Raw genomic sequence first — 12,343 nt, 5'->3', positions numbered from 1 at the left:
CATGCACGGGGAGAACATGCTAACTCCACGCACGGTGGTGTACAGATAGCCCCTGCGAGGTGATGATGTGTACGCTGCGTGAATAGAAGTAGCAGGGAGGGGGTGGGGTCTATTTATAAGAGCGTGTGGAGTGGTGCTTAGCCTTAGGGGGGTTAGCACGGCCGTGACTGACCTCCACGCCGCATGTTAGCGCTACAAACTCTTTGTGCTTCCCAGGCCGTGCAGTGGAAAATGTGAGCCTGCGTTATGCTGCAGCGGCGTGAGTCAGCGTCCTGGCGGGGCTGGAACGCTTTGGACAACATTCTTCCGTGCTCACCCGAAGGGAGAGCAAGAAGCCATTTTTCATCCACTGATTGTCCTCCTTTGACAGATGTAGTACAAGCACCAAGTATGTGTATGTGTGTAGTGATATACTGTGATATATTTACCCGCTAAAAGCTTGTGGTGACCACCTGTTGTACTTCACTGTGTGTTTTTTTTCAGGACCTCTTTGACAACAGCCATCCATGGAATCATCCAGCTCATCCATGAACCAGGAAGTAGCCTGCTATCATCCATGGTTGTTGGAAGTAACGCTGACTTTCTTTTCCCTTCACTGAAACATTTATGGCGGCTCCAGACCTGACCAGTCAGGTCCACTTCCACAAAGTACGATTTAGAAATGGAGTATTTTTATTCTTATATACCACCTTCTACATGTAGCATTATTAGAGCCCTCTAGTCATGACATAACACCCCTATAGTCACCGTTACACTCCTATTACCCAATATAGTAGACATCATAAGAGGAAATACGACATAAAAACCTGTTTACCACCTTCTAAACATGCTTTTTAACATGATTAGAGCCCCCTCGACCAGAAGTAACACCCCTATAGTCACCTATACACTCTTATTACCCCATATAGTAGACATCATAAGAGGAAATATGACATAAAAACCTGTTTACAACCTTCTAAACATGCTTTTTAACATGATTAGAGCCCTCTAGACTTGAAGTAACACCCCTATAGTCACCTGTACACTCTTATTACCCCATATAGTAGACATCGTAAGAGAAAATACAACATATAAAACCTGTTTACAACCTTCTAAACGTGCTTTTTAACAATAGAGCCCTCTAGACATGAAATAACACCCCTATAGTCACCTTTACACTCCTATTACCCAATATAGTAGACATGATACGAGAAAATATGACATAAAAACCTGTTTACAACCTTCTAATGCTCTAATACATGCTTTTTAACACTATTAGAGCCCTCTAGACCTGGAATAACACCCCTATAGTTACATTTACACTCCGATTACCCAATATAGTAGACATCATAAGAGAAAAAAAGACATCGGAAACCTGTTCTCCACCTTCTAAACGTATGTTTTAGCATTATTAGAGCCCTCTAGACATGAAATAACACCCCTATAGTCCCCTTTACACTCCTATTACCCAATATAGTAGACATGATAAGAGAAAATGTGACATATAAAACCTGTTTACCACCTTCTAAACATGCTTTTTAACACAATTAGAGCCCTCTAGACCTGGCATAACACCCCTATAGTCACCTTTACACTCCGATTACCCAATATAGTAGACATCATATGAGAAAAAAGACATAGGAAACCCGTTCACCACCTTCTAAACATATGTTTCAGCATTATTAGAGCCCTCCAGATATGAAATAACACCCCTATAGTCCCCTTTACACTCCGATTACCCAATATAGTAGACATCATATGAGAAAAAAGACATAGGAAACCCGTTCACCACCTTCTAAACATATGTTTCAGCATTATTAGAGCCCTCCAGATATGAAATAACACCCCTATAGTCCCCTTTACACACCTATTACCCAATATAGTAGACATCATATGAGAAAAAAGACATAGGAAACCCGTTCACCACCTTCTAAACATATGTTTCAGCATTATTAGAGCCCTCCAGATATGAAATAACACCCCTATAGTCCCCTTTACACACCTATTACCCAATATAGTAGACATCATATGAGAAAAAAGACATAGGAAACCCGTTCACCACCTTTTAAACATATGTTTTAGCATTATTAGAGCCCTCTAGATATGAAATAACACCCCTATAGTCACCTTTACACTCCTAATACCCACTATAAAATGACATACTATGAATGTATGAATTATTTGAGTAAAACAAATGCATCTAAATAATTACTTTTGCTCCTTTTATAGATGTATTTTTTTTTATCCCGTAGAAGTGTGTAGGCCTGTCAGCATAATGGATATATGGATTTATGGATAATATAACAGATGGCTACACGAGTGCTAGCAGTTAGCAAGCCGAGCTCACATGGCGGTCGGTTCATATTCTACATGATACGTTGGTAGTGTATGGTCCAGCTATTATCATATTACATGGAAAAGTATCAGTAAAGTGAAATGGAGCATCTCGATAGCCGGAGGAAGGAAGAACATGAAAAAAAACTTTATTTATCATCAGCGTATACAATGTGTAATATTTAATACTATGGAGTAAAAAGTATGTGCAGTTTTTATTCAAACACACGTACATCGAGTATTTATTTACATGCTGCACACCCGGCCACAACATTAGGAACACCCGTACCCAAACGTACATTCCGTTGCATATTCTTCATAACGCATCAACAACAGGAGATGAGGTGACGCAAGTGTACCTAATGTTGTGACCAAGGCGTGATTGGATGTGGTTAGCATAAAAAAAAAAAATTGATCTCCATTTTTATCTTTCCCCCCTTCCCTCCCTCAGCAGCTCCTCCTCCACTCCGCCCCCCGCCTCCCTTATTTTGCCGGCCTCCCTCTCGGCCTCCTCCGCCCTCCTCCTCTCCTCCTGTTCCGTCTCCATCAGCCAGGGCCCCCCCAGGTAGCTCAGGACCTCCTCGGGGCCCCCTCGCCGCCGGGGCTCCGGGTGGAGCAGCTGACGGAGCAGCGTCATGACGAGGGGGCTGAGGCCGTGGAACTGCTTCGGGGGGGGGTTGTTCCTGTGGTTCTCCTTCATGATCCGGTCCGCTTCCGCTTCCTGCCGACCTTTCCCGCCACGTTCCCGCTCATCCGGGCGCTCCAACCACGCCTTGTAGCGTCTGTAAGCGGGGTCGTCGCTGGTGCTTTCCTCCCAGGGGAAGCAGCCGGTCAGCAGGCAGTAGGTGAGGACCCCCAGGGCCCAGCTGTCCACGGAGGGCTCCACCGTCATCCAAATAGGCTCCTCCTCCTCTTCCTCGCCTGCGTCGTCGCCCTGCTTCGTCTTCTCCCCCGCCTTGGCGGCCTCCACCTCAGGGGTGCAGAAGGGCGACTGGTACCAGACGGCGTAGACGCTGGCGCCGATGGGCCGGGTCAAGCCGAAGTCGCCCAGTTTGACCCAACGACAGCAGCCGTCGCACAGGAAGACGTTCTCGGGTTTGATGTCGCGGTGCACGAAGCCCAGGGAGTGCAGGTGCGTCACGGCGCCGCTCAGCTGACACATCACCCTCTGCACGCGTTCTTCTTCCAGTCCCACCTAAACACACGACACAACTGTAATAGGGTGCACGCGGGCTTCCCAGCATGCCTCGCGGGTGACTAGCATGGATATTAGTCAGGATAGCCACAGGGGTACAGATGGATAGCAATAGAATAAAAGAAACAAAGAAGACAACACAACACAACATTAGCTTAGCTTAGACATGTTAGCTTACACCACTCGGGTCCCTGATTTGGATGCTGAGTGTACTTAAGTGTACTTAAGTGTACTTAAGTCTACTTCCTATCCTAAAGAATCATTTATTTATGCCATTGTTTTATCATTGAAGCAATTGATTGACTGTCCGGGGTCCAGGCCCCCCCCCCCCATCCTACCCTTCTATCCATCTGGTACTTTTACAGTCAGTAACTGTTACATTTGTTCACTTCCTGCTTTCCTAATATAGTTTAAGTATTTTTTTATTATTTTTTAAATTATTATTAAAAAAATGAGTGGTTAGCACGTAGACCGCACAGCTAGGAGACCAGGGTTCAATTCCACCCTACGCCATCTCTGTTTACAATCTTCTAAATATGTTTTTTAACATTATTAGAGCCCTCCAGACATGAAATAGCACCCCTATAGTCACCTTAACACTCCTATTATCCAATATAGTAGACAGAATAAGAGAAAATCAGACATATTAGACAGAGAAAACAAGTTTACAATCTTCTAAATATGTTTTTTAACATTATTAGAGCCCTCCGGACATGAAATAGCACCCCTATAGTCACCTTAACACTCCTATTATCCAATATAGTAGACACAATGAGAGAAAATCAAACATTAGACAGAGAAAACGTGTTTACAATCTTCTAAATATGCTTTTTCACATTATTAGAGCCCTCTGGACATGGGATAGCACCCCTATAGTCACCTTAACACTCCTATTATCCAATTTAGTAGACATAATAAGAGAAAATTAAACATATTAGACAGAGAAAACGTGTTTACAATCGTCTAAATATGCTTTTTAACATTATTAGAGCCCTCTAGACATGGAATAGCACCCCTATAGTCACCTTAACACTCCTATTATCCAATTTAGTAGACAGAATAAGAGAAAATCAGACATATTTGACAGAGAAAACGTGTTTACAATCTTCCAAATATGCTTTTTAACATTATTAGAGCCCTCCAGACATGGAATAGCACCCCTATAGTCACCTTAACACTCCTATTATCCAATATAGTAGACAGAATAATAGAAAATCAGACATATTAGACAGAGAAAACGTGTTTACAATCTTCTAAATATGCTTTTTAACATTATTAGAGCCCTCTAGACATGGAATAGCACCCCTATAGTCACCTTTTTGTAAAAATTATTTTTAATTATTATTTTAAAAAAATATTATTATTAAAAATTATATTTCTCCTCTCTTGTAGAGAAGTTTTGACATTAGGAAGCGTGAAGGAGACATGACCGTGTGACTTAAGCATCACTGTGTTCAATAACAACACCAGTAATAATACTACAATCACGCGTCTCCTACCTCTGACACGATGACGCTGTAGAGGTCGCCGTGGAGACCGGCCTGCTGGGCGAAGACGTAGTGCGACGGCGTGGAAAAGAAGATACCCAGGGCCCGCGTCAGGGAGGGGTGCGTGCAGTAGTAAAGGGAGAGGTTGTATTCCCTCAGGAAGGAGGTGAGCGAGGTAGTCTGGCGTGGGAAGAACTTCAGAGCCATGGGGGTTCCTGTGGGGACAGGACATACCTTGGCAATACTGGACTGCATATAGTACTGAATAATCCGGGTACTGTATTTAGCCGTCCATGCGGGCCGCTCTCGTACATTCTAGCAACACCATGGCCGGATTCAAGCTATGCAAGGACTCCCATTAGTGCAGCAGTTGTCCAACACAACATGGAAACCTGAGCCGGGATGGGATTGCATAAGACATGCACTTAGTGGATGGGCGAAATGCTGTCTTTCCTAATCCCACACACGGCCCTCGAGTGGTTCCACGCCGACAATGGAGACTTCATGAGCTTCCAAACTGTCAGCAGGAGGCCCGCAACGCTACTCTGCTTTTTTTTTTATTGGCCCCTGACACGCTAAAAAAGTAGCATTCCATAGGAAAACAGCAGCAGCAATGAGGGGGAAAACCAGGAGTCATTTAGCAAGAAGAAACTCCAAACAGGATCTGCACGGTGGTTGAGTGGTTAGCAGCTAGGAGACAGCTAGGAGACCAGGGTTCAATTCCACCCTCGGCCATCTCTGTTTACAATCTTCTAAATATGCTTTTTAACATTATTAGAGCCCTCTAGACATGGAATAGCACCCCTATAGTCACCTTAACACTCCTATTATCCAATATAGTAGACAGAATAAGAGAAAATCAGACATATTAGACAGAAAAAACGTGTTTACAATCTTCTAAATATGCTTTTTAACATTATTAGAGTCCTCTAGATATGGAATAGCACCCCTATAGTCACCTTAACACTCCTATTATCCAATATAGTAGACAGAATAAGAGAAAATAAGACATATTAGACAGAAAAAACGTGTTTACAATCTTCTAAATATGCTTTTTAACATTATTAGAGCCCTCTAGACATGGAATAGCACCCCTATAGTCACCTTAACACTCCTATTATCCAATATAGTAGACAGAATAAGAGAAAATCAGACATATTAGACAGAAAAAACGTGTTTACAATCTTTTAAATATGCTTTTTAACATTATTAGAGTCCTCTAGACATGGAATAGCACCCCTATAGTCACCTTAACAATCCTATTATCCAATATAGTAGACAGAATAAGAGAAAATCAGACATATTAGACAGAAAAAACGTGTTTACAATCTTTTAAGTATGCTTTTTAACATTATTAGAGTCCTCTAGACATGGAATAGCACCCCTATAGTCACCTTAACAATCCTATTATCCAATATAGTAGACAGAATAAGAGAAAACAAGACATATTAGACAGAAAAAACGTGTTTACAATCTTCTAAATATGCTTTTTAACATTATTAGAGTCCTCTAGACATGGAATAGCACCCCTATAGTCACCTTAACACTCCTATTATCCAATATAGTAGACAGAATAAGAGAAAATCAGACATATTAGACAGAAAAAACGTGTTTACAATCTTTTAAGTATGCTTTTTAACATTATTAGAGTCCTCTAGACATGGAATAGCACCCCTATAGTCACCTTAACACTCCTATTATCCAATATAGTAGACAGAATAAAAGAAAATCAGACATACTAGACAGAAAAAACGTGTTTACAATCTTCTAAATATGCTTTTTAACATTATTAGAGCCCTCTAGACATGAAATAACACCCCTATAGTCACATTTACACTCCTATTACTCAATAGAGTAATGTTTACATAGTTCCAAATTGTCCATAGGTATGAATGTGAGTGTGAATGGTTGTTTGTCTATATGTGCCCTGTGATTGGCTGGCCACCAGTCCAGGGTGTACCGCGCCTCTCGCCCCAAGACAGCTGGGATAGGCTCCAGCACCCCCCGCAAGCACGCAAGCCACTGACCTCTCTTCCTGTGTACGGCCAGCACCACCTTTCCGTACGACCCCTCCCCCAGCAGCTTGACCACCCGGAAGTGCTCCGACACCTTCAGGCTGGACATGGCCTGCGCCGTCAGGAAGCAGCGCTCGTGCAGCTCATCCGCTGCAGCGGCCGCAGCCTGCGTACCAAACACAAGGGGGGGGGGGGACACATCATCAGAGGTTTTAGGACAATAAAGTCCAAATATTAGGAGAAAAAGCAGCATCATTTTAGCAGCATCAGGATGAAACATTAAAGACAAAATACATTGATATATAGTTTTATATTTAAAAAATGAATTAATGAAAAAATAAAATTTATTAAAAAAATTATATCAAAAATCAGTTGTAATTTTTAGAATAAAGTCAAAATATTAAGAGAAAAAAATGAAGAAGAATGAGCAATATAAATGTTATATATTTTCTTTAAGTAGAAAAAATTAAATACAAAAAAATCAGCATTAATTTGATGATAAAGTCAAAATATGAAGAAAAAGTTGAAGAAAATAACAATAATAAATAATAAAATTATGATCATAATTTTACTATCCTTAAAAAAAAGTCACGTCATATTACAAGAAAAATGAGAATGTATAAAAATGTATCCTGTTTCGGGAATAAAGTCCAAATATGATGGGAAGAAATCCCAAATGTAAAAGCAGCTGTAATTTTAGGAGAATAGAGTGAAAACATGAAGAACAAAACAAAAATTGTAAAGTGGTACATTTACATGAATACACTGGTTATTATTATTATTATTATTAGTAGTAGTAGTAGTAGTAGTGGTAGCAAGCAAATAGCAAGCAAAGCTCACATAGGGGTTGGTTGATATTCTACATTATACGTTGGTAGTGTATGCTCCAGCTATTACCCTGCTGTGTTGTTGTTTTGACTCCATGACTCGCAGTCAGTGGAAAGTGGATGTACCTGTGGTGTTTTTTCCACTTGGTCGCTGGACTACATCTCATCCATTAGCACAAAGACACCTACTATTGTGTCTCTTAGAAGGGGAGGCGCGGGGGCGCCACATGGTGTCTTGTCAGGACGATGGGAGCATGTGGAGCTGTCACTCAGTTCTTCACTCTTTGTCTCCTCAAGTCACGGCGCCTGTCCTACGCTTTCATGTTAAACCCCCCCCCCCCCCCCCACCCCCCCCCCCCCCCACCCCCACCGAAACACATACACTCAGCAAATGAAGGGAGGGGCGCCGACATTGGCAAGACCACAATGGGCATAAAAAGATAAACATACTTCTATTTCGGACAACCTTGTCCACATTAGTCATGGTGTGAAAAGTAATAGAGTAAGAGTAATAGCTGGAGCATACACTACCAACGTATAATGTAGAATATGAACCAACCGCTTTGTGAGCTTTGCTTGCTAACTGCTTCTTTTGGTCATGTTGTCACTTTATTCCCACAAACCTCCATTCTATTCTATTCTATTCTATTCTAGAAACGAGCTGTGGCGAGATGGGCGTGGCGGCACGCCACACTTTCAACTGGGCGCAGTGACAATTTCATGACAAAACAGCTCGCCAAAGGTGCAGGCGAAGCCCACCCTGCGCACTGGGAAATTGGCCGACAGGCACACAGTGGACACACAGCACCAACACCTCACAGGTGCGTCTTTCAGAGTGTCGGGCACATTTCAATGCAAACAGCAACCGCTAATTACACTACATACACTGGTACACTATACACACTACATACACTGGTACACTATCTATACTACATACACTGGTACACTATACACACTACATACACTGGTACACTATATACACTACATACACTGGAACACTATACAGTACATACACTGGTACACTACATACACTACATACACTGGTACACTATATACACTGGTACACTATCTATACTACATACACTGGTACACTATACACACTATATACACTGGTACACTATATACACTGGTACACTGTCTATACTACATACACTGGTACACTATATACACTGGTACACTGTATACTACTTACACTGGTACACTATACACACTACATACACTGGTACACTATATACACTACATACACTGGAACACTATACAGTACATACGTACACTGGTACACTATCTATACTACATACACTGGAACACTATACAGTACATACACTGGTACACTATATACACTACGTACACTGGTACACTATATACACTGGTACACTATATACACTACATACACTGGTACACTATATACACTACATACACTGGTACACTATGCAGTACATACACTGGTACACTATGTACACTACATACACTGGTACATTATACAGTACATACACTGGTACACTATATACACTACATACACTGGTACATTATACAGTACATACACTGGTACATTATATACACTACATACACTATATACACTACATACACTGGTACACTATATACAGTACACTACATACACTGGTACACTATATACACTGGTAGAATATAGAGTAGTAGAGTATGTAGTGTATAGAGTGGTAGATGATAGAGTAGTAGAGTATACAGTATATAGGTAGTAGGCAGTATATAAGTGGTAGATGATAGAGTAGTAGAGTATACAGTATATAGGTAGTAGGCAGTATATAGAGTGGTAGTAGGCAGTGTATAGAGTGGTAGATGATAGAGTAGTAGAGTATACAGTATATAGGTAGTAGGCAGTATATAAGTGGTAGATGATAGAGTAGTAGAGTATACAGTATATAGGTAGTAGGCAGTATATAAGTGGTAGATGATAGAGTAGTAGAGTATACAGTATATAGGTAGTAGGCAGTATATAGAGTGGTAGTAGGCAGTGTATAGAGTGGTAGATGATAGAGTAGTAGAGTATACAGTATATAGGTAGTAGGCAGTATATAAGTGGTAGATGATAGAGTAGTAGAGTATACAGTATATAGGTAGTAGGCAGTATATAGAGTGGTAGATGATAGAGTAGTAGAGTATACAGTATATAGGTAGTAGGCAGTATATAAGTGGTAGATGATAGAGTAGTAGAGTATACAGTATATAGGTAGTAGGCAGTATATAGAGTGGTAGTAGGCAGTGTATAGAGTGGTAGATGATAGAGTAGTAGAGTATACAGTATATAGGTAGTAGGCAGTATATAAGTGGTAGATGATAGAGTAGTAGAGTATACAGTATATAGGTAGTAGGCAGTATATAAGTGGTAGATGATAATGACGTATGATTCTGCAAAGCGTGTACGGACCTGGTGTATTGTTACATATTATTATCTTTTGTAATCTGCATACTTGAGTGTAGTACTGTAGTACAGTGCAGTAATACACACGTAGATGAGAGTTAATAGTAGTAATGTTGTTGTTGGAACGGATTGAGGTTGTTAGGGAAAGGTTGGCGTTGAAGGAGCAACATGGCGGAGTGCAGGCCAAAGGAAGTAGCTGATAGACGTGCAGGAAGTACTTGATAGAAGCGCTACTCACAGTCATGTCGCCGGTAGGAGGTTCGAGTCCCAAGCTGCTGTCCCGGCAGTGATGCAGTCCGCTGTGTCGTCTCTCCGTTTGGGACCGTGCGGCTGATCTCCACCCCACCCCGACCGAACTATACCACGGCCGTGCCCCCCACCCCTCCACTCCCTCTCTTTTCCCACCCTGGGGGCCGAGTCTGTCTGCGGCTCGCTCGCTGTCCCGCTGGCAAACGGGCCCGAGGCGAGCGCGAGGTATTTGGTGCCCCCTCCTCTCTGTCTTCCACTTCCACCCGGCGTTAATGCCCCCCTGTTTCCAATCTGTCATTCGTCCGGGACACCTTAGCCCTTCCCTGTCAACCCCCCCCCCCCACCCTGGGGTGTAGGATTCCTGGTTTAATCAACAGGTATGCCGGAATGAGCGCCACAGGCCAACAAGCTGTACCCTTCATCCCTGGACTCTTACTGGGATTACTGGGATTACTGGGATTACTGGGTACACTTAAGCGTGCCTGGCTTGAATTTACTCTCCTCTTATCTTACTCGTCATTCCATGTCTGTCACCGGAAGGGGGAAGGGGGAAGGGGGGGGGGTAATCAGACCACCTTTTAATGCACTCAAGCAGTCCCAAAAACAGTCCCAGTCCCCAAAGACTACCGAGCTGGGATAGACTCCACTGATGCTATTTTGCTTGTTTTTAGTTTAGTTTAGTTTTCAGTTGCTGCCATGAATTGGACTGGTGAGCATCGCGCTTTTATTGTGGAAACGTTTATCAAAACAAACAAATCTTGGTAGAAATGATCCTGTAGCATCTTGTTATGGGTTAGCAACTTCCGAGCTACTGGATCTGGATTGAAACCAAAATCAACCGGCCGATCCGGCACCGCCAGAACTGATTTCATTTTTTAAATTCATTCATTCATTTTCTACCCTCACGAGGGTTGCGGGGGTGCTGGAGCCTATCCCAGCTGTCTTGGGATGAGAGGCGGGGTACAAACAACCATTCACACTCACATTCATACCTATGGACAATTTGGAGTGGCTAATTAACCTAGCATGTTTTTGGAATGTGGGAGGAAACCGGAGTACCCGGAGATGCACGGGGAGAACATGCAAACGAGGGTGGAATTGAACCCTGGTCTCCTGGCTGTGAGGTCTGAGTGCTAACCACTCGACCGCCGTGCCGCCCTGATTTCATTTTTGAAATTCAAACACAAATATTCAAAAACAATTAAAAAACAAATATTTTTTTTCAAAAATAGAAACATTTTTTTTGTTTCTTTACTTTATTTGCGTTTTATTTAACCTACAAATATGTCAGATGATTCGGCCTGACCGTGTATTTCCACTTTATTCTCGTTTTTCCACACTTCTAAAAGATGACTTTATTCCCGTCGTAGTTGTTTCTTATCATATTAGCACTCGTTAAAAAAAATGTTTTTCTTAATATTTCAATTTGATGGGTATTATTATGGGATGCCAGGGCAGCTGAAATGGAGCCTTGCCTCCAGCACTTGCAGGTCAGACCTCCCATCACCTTCTTAGCTTGGCCGTGCTCGTACAGACGAGCCCACTGTCATCGCTACCGCCGACATTATGTAACACAAACACAGGCTGCTGTCACAACAGCTCGGGTTACTGCCCCCCCACACCCCCCCCCCACACACACACACGCCCCGCTGTCAGGGCGCCCTGGTGGGGAACACGTACAAGGTATCGCTCCATAGGGTTCCTCCGCTCCTTCATCCGGAGTCCAAGCGTCATCACCTGACAGCAGCTTGACGCCGTTCACTCTTATTGCCGGAATGTCGTACACGGCACGCACGCCACAGCTTACGTAACATACGCATGGGGGGGTCGGACCACTGATAAATGATGGATGCCATCCT

General features: G+C 42.6%; 1 protein-coding gene across 1 annotated transcript; it reads right to left on the bottom strand.

Annotated features, from left to right (window-relative positions):
• Nucleotides 1–2,445: 2,445 nt before the first annotated feature.
• Nucleotides 2,446–10,567, bottom strand: sbk3 (SH3 domain binding kinase family, member 3). Its single transcript, XM_058057241.2, has 4 exons — nt 10,474–10,567; nt 7,023–7,176; nt 5,008–5,210; nt 2,446–3,508 (listed from the first exon to the last, which is right to left on the bottom strand). The coding sequence occupies exons 1-4, from the start codon at nt 10,477–10,479 to the stop codon at nt 2,738–2,740; spliced, it is 1,134 nt and encodes a 377-aa protein (XP_057913224.2). The 5' UTR covers nt 10,480–10,567; the 3' UTR covers nt 2,446–2,737.
• Nucleotides 10,568–12,343: the final 1,776 nt, after the last annotated feature.

This window comes from Doryrhamphus excisus, linkage group LG19 (assembly GCF_037039965.1).
Source record: "Doryrhamphus excisus strain RoL-2023G ecotype Guam linkage group LG19, RoL_Dexc_Guam_v1.1, whole genome shotgun sequence".
NCBI classification, from domain to species: Eukaryota; Metazoa; Chordata; class Actinopteri; order Syngnathiformes; family Syngnathidae; genus Doryrhamphus; species Doryrhamphus excisus.
The sequence above is the reverse complement of the archived record's forward strand: the minus strand, read 5'-3'. Positions and strand labels throughout refer to the sequence as shown.